Source organism: Schistocerca piceifrons, chromosome 3, assembly GCF_021461385.2.
Source record: "Schistocerca piceifrons isolate TAMUIC-IGC-003096 chromosome 3, iqSchPice1.1, whole genome shotgun sequence".
NCBI classification, from domain to species: domain Eukaryota; kingdom Metazoa; phylum Arthropoda; class Insecta; order Orthoptera; family Acrididae; genus Schistocerca; species Schistocerca piceifrons.
In genome coordinates this window covers 744,672,379-744,684,878 of record NC_060140.1, presented here as the reverse complement: position 1 = coordinate 744,684,878, position 12,500 = coordinate 744,672,379, and the positions used below count along the sequence as shown (strand labels likewise).

Genomic DNA, 12,500 nt, shown 5'->3' with positions numbered 1-12,500 from the left:
ATGTACATTATTTCTACCATCTATGTTGAGGAAAGTGGAAAAAAAACAATATTTTTTGGCTGTGGTGAGTTGCTGATAGTATCAAAAGAGTGGTTATAGCTAGTATTCTGAACCTGCAACACTGTGGAAGTGGAATTTACAAATATTTATAATGAGTTTGCAAATTCCAATGATATCACCGATAAGTTATGAAGATCAACAATCAGCACTGACAGCAATAAACAGTGCACTGAATACTCTAGGAAGGTTAACAATGTCGTCTTCGGTTCGAAGACTGGTTTGATTCAGCTCCCAATGCAAGTCTATCCTCTGCAAGCCACTTCATTTCTGCATAACTATTCCAATCCACCTGTTTTATCTCCAGCATTGTTCTGTAGCAACACATTTCAAAAGTTTGTATTTTCTTCTCATCTGAACTGTTCACCACTAAAGCTGCACTTACACACACACACACACACACACACACACACACACACACACACACACACACACACACACCCTAGATGTTAAAATATTTATCCCTTTTTTCCAGAAACGCTGTTCTTACTACCGTCTGCCCGTATTTTATATCCTCTCTACTTCTGCCATCACTGGTTATTATTCTCCCTAAACAATAAATTTTGTCTACTACTTTCAGTGTCCCTACCGAACCTCAGCATTGCTTTAATTAATTCTACTACACTCACTACCTTTGTCAATATCTGCCTTATAACATCTTTGCTATACACTATCCATCCTTTTCAACTTATGTTCCAAGTCATTTGCAGTCTCTGATATTTACAGTCATCGGCAAACCTCCAAGTTCTTATTTCTTCGCCCTCCACTTTGAAATTTCTCTTGGTTTCATTTATTGCTAGCTCAATGCACAGACTGAATATGATGGAGGATAGGCTACAACCTTCACTCACTGTCTTCCCTAATACTGCTTCCCTTTCATGGACTGACTCGTAACTCGACAACACAAGGGAGAAAGATCACACTATCAATGTAATTTGTTTGAAGAAAACTTCACTAAGAAAATGAAATTCTATTCAGTAATATTTGTAAGACACATTAACACACAACTGAAGAGATGAAATATTTCTCAGCATTTACCAATACAATGCTTGCAAGCAAATCATTTCAAAACCACTGTAAAAAAAGGTAGTATACATGGCTGACTGACAAGTAGGATCATAAGAAGAACTATCTGTGTCGTAACGGCCCATTATTGTTAGAGGGCCCGCAGAACCGACACCCAAGATGGGTTGCTGACCCCCTTTTCAGAATTGCAGACACACATCAGCTGACAGAAACAATAACAGACTTTCCAAATAAACACAGAACTATTTTGTCAGACAACATGTGACAGTGTTCCACCAATCAGAACTCATGAATGATGTAGCACTCCACTGACCTGGCTTTATAACCGTGCCTAGATCGTCATTGTTTACCAACCACTAGGAACAGCTCCGGCTAGTACTTACACTGGCTCTAGCATTGTATTCAGTCACTGTAGCAGTGTAGTAGCACGTCATATTAGGTATTGTCTTGAGTAGATTATGGTCAGTATTTTTCTTCCAATGTCTTGTTTTCTTATTTGGTTTGTAACCACAAGAATTGTGGGTTTTCTTGTTCTTGCGTTTACAACTCAAGTGTATGCCAAGAACGCATTTTTTTTTTCTTTTATTATAATAAAGTGTGTTCAAATTGAAATTGACTGTTAGTTCTTTTTCCTGCCGACCCCAGGATACAACAATCTGCAATCCCCCCCCGCCGAAAAGCTTATTTCATCCCATTTAATATGATTATTTTCTATTTGCATTATCTTCATAACAATGGCACAGAGAATATGCTACACAGAAAATAGACTGTTGCCAGTATAGAGGAGTCCAAGAACTACGTGAAAGACAGCTTGTGAAGAAACAACAGTACAACAGTGAGAAGCACAAGATGCAAAAATACTAGCAACAAGAAAGAGTTAAAAAGTGTGAACAGACAAAAACATATGGACAATTTATGAGAGCAGAAAAATCCCACATTCACTTTGAACTACTGTACCATTATACCTCATTACTAAAAATTTCATGTTATAATGTGAATACTTTAAATTGATAGAAAAATGGCTGTTCTTTAGTGTATATAACATTCATTCCTGTCTGTATGTATCTGATAATTGTTTTTGAAGCCCTTTTCCCCCCCTATCATGCATAGGTTTTTTCTTGTATAAATTGCATTTTGTTTGTATTCTGAAAGAAATATTAAATCAGATGCGATTTGAAATTTTGAATATTGTGTATTATGCTTACAAGACAATCTGCAAGCTTTATTATAGGCTCTCAGTTTGGTAGAGAATTTTAACCATTTTTGCACAAAGAACTTTCTGTACAATTTTACAAATAATGGTTTCTTCCAGAAGGCTGCACATGCTTTTATCAGTTGCACAGACTCATACCTCACACTGGCACTCACAATGATTGTGCTACTGGCATTTGCAGTTTACAAATGACACTGCAACCGTAAGTGGGCGCATTTGAGTGGCTACAGGCACAAGTTATGTAGACAAATAACTCAAAAGCTACCTAAGTCACTGCTGTTACACACGTCTATGTGCCACACATTGAGCAGCTACTGGTAAATGGTTGCTTCTCACCCTTATTATTTGTTGTAACAAATAATTGATAATATTTTGTATGCAGGAAGAGACAGTACACTACATATCTTGAAGGCACTGTAAAAAAAAAAAAACACTAACGATGTTGGCAATTTAAAAAAGAAATTTAATTAACAACTTTTGGTGTGACTGTAGTATATGAACTATCACACTTTTTCTGAATTGAAAGTCTTGTCTCTTATAAAGGACTGTGAGCAAATCGAGTGACTACCAGAAATACTTTTGTGACAACCTGGGAAGGAGCACTTATACAGTACTTTAGGTGACAAATTTACACAATAAATTACAACACAATTAAAATCACTGTACAACATTTCTTATATCGTTGTATGAAATGTAAAATACTTCTGATGAGTGCATAAATAGCAACAAAAATTTTTTACATTTTGAGTAAATGGTCCATCATCTACACGGCATAAATTATACATGAAATGCATTTTACACTGTGTTTAATCACCAACACTTCTGTATCACAATAGAAAACCAGTCAAAATGCTGTGGTTCCAAAAAAAGACATTCCATTCATTATGAAACGGCAATTTAGTCCATTGTGGAATTTAAATACCACCATTTGCTTCATCTTCACAAACAGCTCATCACACGAACACGCACTAGATGACGCACATTATCCGACTACTCCATGAACAGCTCTATGGAGAAAGGAAGTCAGTACCAGAATTTCACAAACACAATTTCTAAAATTGTCACATGCCCTTTCTCCATTTTTCAGCTGTAGTAAATTCAGTCATAGGTCTTCCACTCATACCACATGTCCCAATGCCAACACGTCCATTTACATTATCTGGTGATGCAAAAATACTTTTTCTTGTCATGCCCTTTTTGGAGGTCTGAAACAAAGTTGTAAAATTAGAGGAAAACATTTGAAAACACAAAATACATCTATGTGTAAGTCTGTTTATTATTAATAAATGGAAAATCCAGGATGGAATGATGTAACAATATTATGAGAAGGAAAGTTGCCAGATATAAAAAGTATTAGTTACCTGATCTACCCATCTAATCTTCAGCATTCTTTTCTAGCACCACATTTCGAAAGCTTCTATTATCTTTTTGTCTAATCTATTTATCATCCATGTGTCACTTCCATACAGTGCTACACTCCAGACAAATACTTTCAGAAACAACTTTCTGGCAATTCTCTTCTTCAGAAATGCTTTCCTTGTCATTTCCAGTCTACATTTTACATCCTCTCTACTTCGACTATCATCAGTTATTCTGGTCCCCAAATAGCAAAACTCCTTTACTACTTTATCTCATTTCCAAATCTAATTCCCACTGCATCATCTGATTTTATTTGACTAAATTCCATTATCCCCATTTTGCTTTTGTTGATGTTCATCTTATACCCTCCTTTCAAGACACTGTCCATTCCGTTCAACTGCTCTTCCAGGTCCTTTGTTGTCCCTGACAGAATTACAATGTCATGACAAACCTCGAAGTTTATATTTCTTCTCTATGGATTTTAATTCCTACTCCAAATGTTTCTTTTGTTTCCTTTACAGCTTGCTCAATATACAGATTGCACAACATTGGGGATAGGCTACAACCCTGTCTCACTCCCTTCCCAACCACTGCTTCCCCTTCATGCCCCTCGACTTATAACTACCATCTAGTTTCTGCAAAAACTGTAAACAGCTTTAGTACTTACTGAAGAAAATGTCATGCAAAACATAGGGTAAGGGAAAGGTTTTCATTCATTTTTCTGTCACTTGGTTCAAATGTGTGTGAATGCCAAAGGGACCAATTCCATCACTTGGTCTGGCAGCTTGCCAGCAACAGACTCATCTTACAAAGCAAAACTAAATAACCTACCAAGATGCAATAAAGAAGATATGCAACTGGCTGAATATAAGATCTATAAACATTCAGTGGACTATGAAGACTACATCATTCCTGTAGTAGTACATGGTAACTTCATAGTTTCTTTCACTGTCTCTATGGTAATTCAAATTCCATTCCACAGAGAACTCACAAAAAACTTTAATTATCTCTTGGTACAGAAAGTTATGGCAGAACAGAAATAATATAGGAGTGAAGGTGACAAATCAGTGAACATATAGTAGAGGTGCTGAGTTGTCAACAAGTTCATAAACAAAGACAGGAAACTTTGCTAACTTTGGAAGCCTTTTTAGAGTATTCAACCAGAACAATAAAGCCATACAACGCTAGTGAAGTTTCCAGCATTGTTTACATTCCTGTCAATGAACCAATGCGGCTACTATATTGCGAGTTGTTACCTTCGGTCCAAAATTATTTAATTATCTGTTGATTCCTTCAAACATTAATTTTCTAGTCAGCATCCCTATTCCTAGTCAGCACAAAATAAACCTAATGGAGTACCTAATTGTTTCCCGAGTTTGGTGTACAACTAACTCAATAAAAACTCACACTAAAAATTAAAATTCATACCCTCACCTACAGGCAGTTCCTGAAACCCAAGTTGTGTCATATAGGGTAACTGGCTTGCAACGAAAGCTGTTCAGTTAACTCAGTGCAACAATGTCACATGATGAAACAGCTATGAACTCGTGCTTTGAATTATACAATGTTGGTAATTTTAATTCCAATTAGAGCAACTCTCAAAATCAATAATACTGTTAAATTTCCATTTGAAAATTGGACGAAGATCAACGTAAGCACAGCATCAGCATTTGCTGTGCAATAAAGGTGTGAACTCAGGGCAGTTACCTTTGAATTAAATGCAAGCCACTTATTCTTCTCACCCTCACGTTCCTCTTCCAATTGCTTGTACCTCTGCAACTTCTTTTGCTTTTTCTTCTTCTGATATTCTCTCTGTTTTGATAACGCCAATTTCCTGAAATGATAAAAAGTGTGACTTTATTTGAAGTTCAAGAGATTACATTTATTTAAGATATGCAACTAGCTATTTGTATCAATGTTACCTAGCATCTCTAAAAAGAAATTACTTGATTCTGAAAGGTGTCCATAGTCTTTATAACAAGGTTAAACTGCCAAAAAACCTAATAAAACCCTATTATATGTAAGTATGAAAATTTAATCAACATATAAAATGTTACCTAGTTGGTCTTACATAAATTAAAAAGAGATCATATTTATTGAAGGCAAATACACACTGGCATAAGAATTTATTTTATTGCCTTAGCTTTTTTGCAATATTAGAAACGCAGTTAACAATACTAAACTTCCACAAAAAATCTTTAACTTAATGTAGAAGTGTAATGACTGAACCACAATTTAGTCCTTTTCAGAAATCTGCAGAAATTTATTGATCTGAACTAACTTCTCAGCTCCTTTCTCTCGTAAATTATTTCTTAATATTGACCAAACAAGCCCGCAATGGGAGGTTCTCTCAATGTTTGGTTGCCGTGCTGACAGAGCAAGAAATGAGGCTTTTCACAAAAGTAATAAATTCTATTGGTAAGCTTCCCTTTCTCTCCCATTTTCAGTCTTCCACCAACTGTTTTGATGAAACTGTGTTACAATTACATCAGAAAACATATTGGCAGGAAAATAATTAGACATAACACTTGCAATCCACTCTGGATGCATCTCTATGAGCTAGTTTTCTGCACTTTCTTCCTGATCAGCAGTTTACCTTTCCCTCTGAATCTTGGGCTGTAACTTACTAGCATTATACTGAATGGGTTCTAGTGTTTCTTCCTTTCTTTTTTATTATGTTCTTATAGGGTTCCACATCAGGGCTTTTTGAAAGACCAATCCACAGTTCAATGACTTTTTCAATGTTTGTACTGCCTGCTTCAAGCAGGTCCAGGACTCTAGAAACCTCCAACAATTGTCAGAGAAGAAGAGTGGCATCTTCACAAATTGTAACACCATCTCCAAGATTTTGCTAATGTTAGCAGGGACTTCTTCAGAGTGCTCCGTTACAATTTCTACATATTTAGAATCAAGCAGTTGTAAGAACGAGTTAGTGTTTCAATAAATTAAATTGAAGTGTTTAACTATAAATACCAAAAAAATCCCAAAAATCCAATACAACCCCATTTAAACCACTGGGTCTTTTTTTTAAAACCCAGATTTTTCCAAACCCTGGTTTTTAGTGCTCTTGTTAAAACATTAAGAGATGAGTTTTGTGAGTATTCCATACAACTATTTAAAATCTCCTTTCTACTAAAAGTATTGGACAAACAAAGGTAACACGAAAGTAATATTGCAAGTATTTTTCTGATCACTAAGGTAAAAAAAAAATCGATACTTTAAAACTCTATCCTAAAAGCTTCAGTACAACTGATGTCACACTTTCAAAAATGAAAGTGCTTGTTATCTGAAATTCATCCCATGACTGCAACTTATTGTACTCTACTTCAAATGTGTCAATCTTGCAACAAAAAACTTAACAACTTGGAACCTCCTACCTCCCCGTCATTCCAGACAAGTGCCAATTTTACAAAACAACTGATAATTCAAGGACAGTGTCAAAAATCTCTTCCGTCTTTCCTGGATAATAGGACGGCATTGCATAACCACAAGGCTATGATGTTCTCTGCAGGTGGCCCATACATTAACATCAGCACTCCTACGCTTCTGCCCTGATTACAAATCAGCATTTTCTCTTGTCACAAGGGAACAAATTGTCTTCATACATTATATATAGATTTGAATGAATGCTACAGCATACATGATCTGCCCACTCCTTCTTCATGCTACTTTGATGTTCAAACAGTTAGCTAACTGGATAACATTTGTTTGACAGCTTGCTTTCAGTCACTGATCTATCTAAAAGGCAAGCCCTAATTTGGAATTCCTGGAGGGTAGATCATTATCCACTTCCTCCTGAGCACTACCTCCAAGTGAGTGATGAAAAATTAAAGGCAGGAAAGCTCTCCACAATACAACTTTGTACGACTTTAGTATCTCGAGAGAAAATATTCATTACTCTCTCTTCCAAAGAGAAATTTGCAGACTAGATGTGCTGCAAAATTTAAAACAGGATAAGGTATCCAAAGAACACAGGTAAGAAACATATTACACGGACATTCAGTGAGTAAAACAATACTTTTTTTCTGAAAGCAGATTGGATTGATTCATTTCCCTCCATGGAACACTATTTTCCAACACAATTTCCATTCAATATGGCAGTCTTACATCATTACTTGAAGGGCATGTATACCTCATGGTATCACTCAACTGCATCAATAACATCTCCATCATCCACATACCCCTTCCCATGCAGTGCGTCCTTCATTGGGCCAAACGGATGGAAGTCTGAGATGGTGCACAATCTGGGCTGTAAGATGGAAAAGGAAGAGCAGTCCAATGAAGTTTGGTGAGCTCCTGTAGAGTGTGCAGACTTTTATGATGATTAACAAAAAATTTTCACGAGCAGCTTCATAACCCACAAGCAATTCTGCATAGACTGTCCTTCATTGTTCTTTATGGTCTTCTGTTAGTCAAAAGGAACCCAGCGAGCACACACCTTTAAATCTCCAACAGCTGGATGTGTGCATCAGTACTACCATAATGTCCAGTTGTGCAGTGAGGTGTTTGTTAATTGTCGATCACCACGAATGTGTATGGTGCTCTGGTTTCCTGCTGAAAGAAACTTGGCGCCCTCACTATCACCTTCCCTTACCCTCAACAGCTCTCTCCTAACTTGATGCAACTGTGCTTGAAGTGCACAAATCTAGCCTTCCTGCTCCTCTATTGACCTACTGCTGCTGCTTCTTTTAGAGTTCCACGAAAGGACCTATGTGATTTCCTCAGAGTCTTCCACACTGCGTGGTATTGATAACTACGTACTTACAGACAAAATCAATTCAATTTTACATAGTTTGTTAGTGAAATGCGGTATCACAGTGAACAGTAGTTGAAATTAAAAATTGTCAGTTTTATAATTTATCACTGCTTGAGAGTTGTGAAAGAAAACAGTTCCTTTGCAGTAATGAGATTCTTGTGCCTTTAATTACAGTAGACTAATAAAACGTTTGTTTGCTACATTCATACTGTCTATAGTACTTTCTTCTAAAATAAGTCTCTGGAGAGGGATGTACATGTTCCTCTGTTAAAGTATATTCCTAATACAGAGGAGAACTAAGTAGGGAAATTGCTGATGGTCTAGTGGCTCTCTGTTACTAACCAGTAATGTAAAATGTAAACCCCCATCCACAGGCCCTGGCGGACCCAATGGTAATGAGCGGCCACCGTATCATCCTCAGCCCACAGGCATCACTGGATGTGGATACGGATGGGCATGTGGTCAGCACACTGCTCTCCTGGCCATATGTCAGTTTCCGAGACGGGAGCCGCTACTTCTCAATCAAGCAGCTCCTTAGTTTGCCTCACCAGAGCTGAGTGCACCCCGCTTGCCAACAGAGCTTAGCAGACCGGATGGCCAAAAATCCAAGTGCTAGCCCAGCCCGACAGTGCTTTACTTCGGTGATCTGATGGGACCCAGTGTTACAACTGCAGCAAGGCCATTGGCATTGCTAACCAGTAACATTCCTAATATCTTGTTCTCCTAGCAGCTAACACACTCTGCGATGACAGTTTATTTGCTCAACAGAGAAGTATTAGGGGTGTTCAATAAGTAATGTAACACATTTTTTTCCTCGGCTAATTTTGGTTGAAAACATATAATTTGTTTTGGGACATTGTGGAACATTCCCACTTTAGGCCTTAGAGTTTAAGTTAGACAGGTGGTGGCACTATATGTAGCCTTCCAGATGGCACCTGTAATGGAAGTGTGTTTCAAATAGAGCTGTCATCGAGTTTCTTTCAGTGGGAACCAGAGCGCCACAGATATTCATAAGCAGCGAAAGAAAGCACTACGAGTCTTTGGGCGAGGTGTCTGTCATTATCGCAAGGTATCGCAAACCTGTCTGATATCTCACATGCTGACTGTCCGACACAGCTGCAATGTTGAAATGTGCAGTCACTGTAATTTGAGGTGATCAATGGAAACAATCAAACACCTTGCTGCACAACTGGGAGCACAGTGAGTACACTCATTTAAATACTCCAACTGTTGGACACTTGTGTCAGCATTATGTCAGCTCTACTTGAACACACCTCTGATGCAGATGCCATCTTGAAGGCTACGTATATAGCAGCCACCTATCAAACTTAATGAAACGACAAGAGCTGAAGTGGGATGGGGCTACACTAAGCATGATCTGCACTTCAATAGGTTTGGGAGAGGATGGTTGGTGGAGTTCATTGGGGAAAATGTAGAGATTGGGTGTGAGGTCACCCACTGTCAAATATCTGTTGTCAGGGGTAGGAGAACTAGGCCTTTATATATATAAAAACCATGACAAGGAGCTCCCCTATTTTAAAACGACCTCAAGCAGCTTAGTCATCTCTGCACGGCTTATGTAAGAAAGACAGTATCACACTGGAGTATTTTGTTTTGTTTTAGGGCGCAAAAACAACTGAGTCATATGCGCCCATGTCAGAACCAGATGATAAAAAAAAGGAGTTAAAAGTGACTACACATTTAGCCTAACTGATGGAAGGAAAGAGAGCTGAAAACAAATACTTCCTCTTGGAGAAATGTCCACGAAATATGCCATACAGACAAAGGAGGTCCCGACCTAAAGATTAAATGTCCTTCGCCACATTGCTGAAGTAAAACTTGGTCAACAGCCTGGACGTCATTCACTAAAATGGTTGATAACTCAGACAGCAAACATACATTACAATGTAAGTGGTTAAAAAAAAAAATGGCATTCGGTCAGGAAATGGTGAACAGTCAAAGCTTGATGACAATGAGCACAAATTGGAGGGGGTTCATCACTTAACAAATGGTGATGGCAAAAACACACACACACACACACACACACACACACACACACACACACACAGTGCCCAATACACAACCTAGCTAAAACGATCTCCTCGTGACGAGGGCTGAGAGGAAGTCGGCCAAGCAGTGGGGAGAGGTTTAATTCCCTGGAGTTGTTCCAATGAAGGAAGATCAATGGTGACGCCAAAGTGACACCACCTGTTGACAGACAGCAACACGGAGATCAGAAGAAATGGAAAACTAGCAGGCTGAGGTATGATGACTGTAGGCTTGGCAGCTTCAACAGCAGCCTCTTTTCCCATCGGACAGACATGACCAGGGACCCACATAAACATCGCAGAGGCTCCCTCAAGGGTGAGCAAGTGGAAGCTTTCTTGGACTCGTTGCACTAAGGGATGACTTTGTACAGTACACAGAGGCTCTGATGGGCAGAGAGAATCGGAGCAGATGATACACTTGAAGAGCCTGTGTCGTCTGATGTATAGTGTGGCCTGATATAGCCGGCACGGTAACTCAGCGTGTTCGGTCAGAGGGTTAGCTGCCCTCTGTAATAAAAAAAACTGAGTTAATTGATCAACGATGAAATGATACGGGTGTCTTGGGACGTCCGCCCCGGGCAGATACAATGAACGAAAATGAACATAATTAGATTAAAAATAATACAAGGCACAGAGCTTTGCTATAATTACTGAGCAGTGTTCCGGAAGCCAAGACCTAGAATGGTTGGTGCCATAGATGAATGCACACCTGACACCATGGTCAGTCTGAGAGCTAAGTTCCGTGCAAAGATTGAGAAACTTACAGTGGTAGATCAAATCTGGAGTCGTGTCCTCAGGAAGCTAAAGAAAATCCAATGAAGCTAGATTAGTGAAGGATTCACATCCATCGGGAACATGAAAGGTAGGGTGGAGTTAAGCTGCCACAGCAATAGCGGAAATGAACTCAAGGAGGTAACAGAGAAGAGGGACTGTCAGACGAAGTAGTCACCAAAGAAGAAGGCATAGGATGGGTGGCAAGGCAAGGAAGAGAGACGATATGCGTATCAGCTGAGGAGGACGTCACATCGGTATGACAGCAGTAGTTCGGCAGCTCCTGCATAGAAACTTTCAACTGGGCTAGTGTAAAAGATGCCAGTGATCAAACATATGCCACAATGGTGGATTGTATTTAAATGGCATAAGATGGACAGACATGCAGATGCGTAAATGAAACATCCATAGTGTAGTTTCGAATGGACAAGGGATCAATACAAATGGAGAAGGGTGGTCTAATCCATTCCCCAGGAAGTACCACTGAGGACACTTAGGACACTGGGGGGATCAGGTTCAGTGGGCAGCCAGGTGAGACACATGGGAGGACCAAGAAAGTTTTTTATCAAGCATGAGCCCCAGGAATTTGTAGTTTCAGCGAACGGAAGAGCAACAGGTCCACAGTGTAAAGATGACAGAAGAAACTGACTGCTGCCATAAATTCATGCAAACAGTTTTGTCAGTGGAAAAGTGAAAGCCACAGTCTATTCTCCACAAGTAATGATGATCGAGACATTGCTCACGACACCACTCAAGGAGACAAGTCCATGGAAAACTGCAACAGATCACAAAATAATCAACAGAAAGGGAGCCGAAGATGCACGGCAGGAGAAAGGCTATAATAGGGTTAATGATGATAGCAGAGATCAACGCCCAGGACGGAACCCTGAAGCATCCTGCTTTCCTAGATAAAGTTGTCCGACGAGGCAGAACTCACACGTACCTTGAAAACTATGTCTTTTAAAAATTCCTGAAGAAAATGGGGCAGGCAGCCTCAGAAGCCCCAAGTGTAAAGAATAAGGAAGATACCAGTCCTCCAGCAAGTGTCCTAGGCTTTCTGCAAATCAAAAAACATGGTCATAGTCTGGTATTTCCTCAGAAAACCTTTCATGACATGGGTTAACAAATTGATGAGATGGTCAACTGCAGAACGGCGTGCCCAGGTCTTGTGGTTTATGTACTATGCCTGCCACATTCAGTTCTTAGTTATGGAGATTCTTTTCTGGGGATTAAAGGCACAAAACATGGACACAGTTTTTAAACTGCAGAA

The 12,500-nt window shown here is 39.1% G+C and overlaps 1 protein-coding gene across 1 annotated transcript in view; it reads right to left on the bottom strand.

The window, feature by feature from the left end:
- Nucleotides 1-2,736: 2,736 nt before the first annotated feature.
- Nucleotides 2,737-12,500, bottom strand: part of LOC124789785 (survival of motor neuron-related-splicing factor 30) — a 36,678-nt gene continuing 26,914 nt past the window's right edge. The window contains exons 5-6 of the mRNA XM_047257252.1: nt 5,363-5,489; nt 2,737-3,501 (exon numbers count right to left, since the gene is read on the bottom strand). Coding sequence (XP_047113208.1) covers nt 3,358-3,501; nt 5,363-5,489 — 271 coding nt within the window. The 3' untranslated portion in view covers nt 2,737-3,357. The remainder of the gene's footprint in view (nt 3,502-5,362; nt 5,490-12,500) is intronic.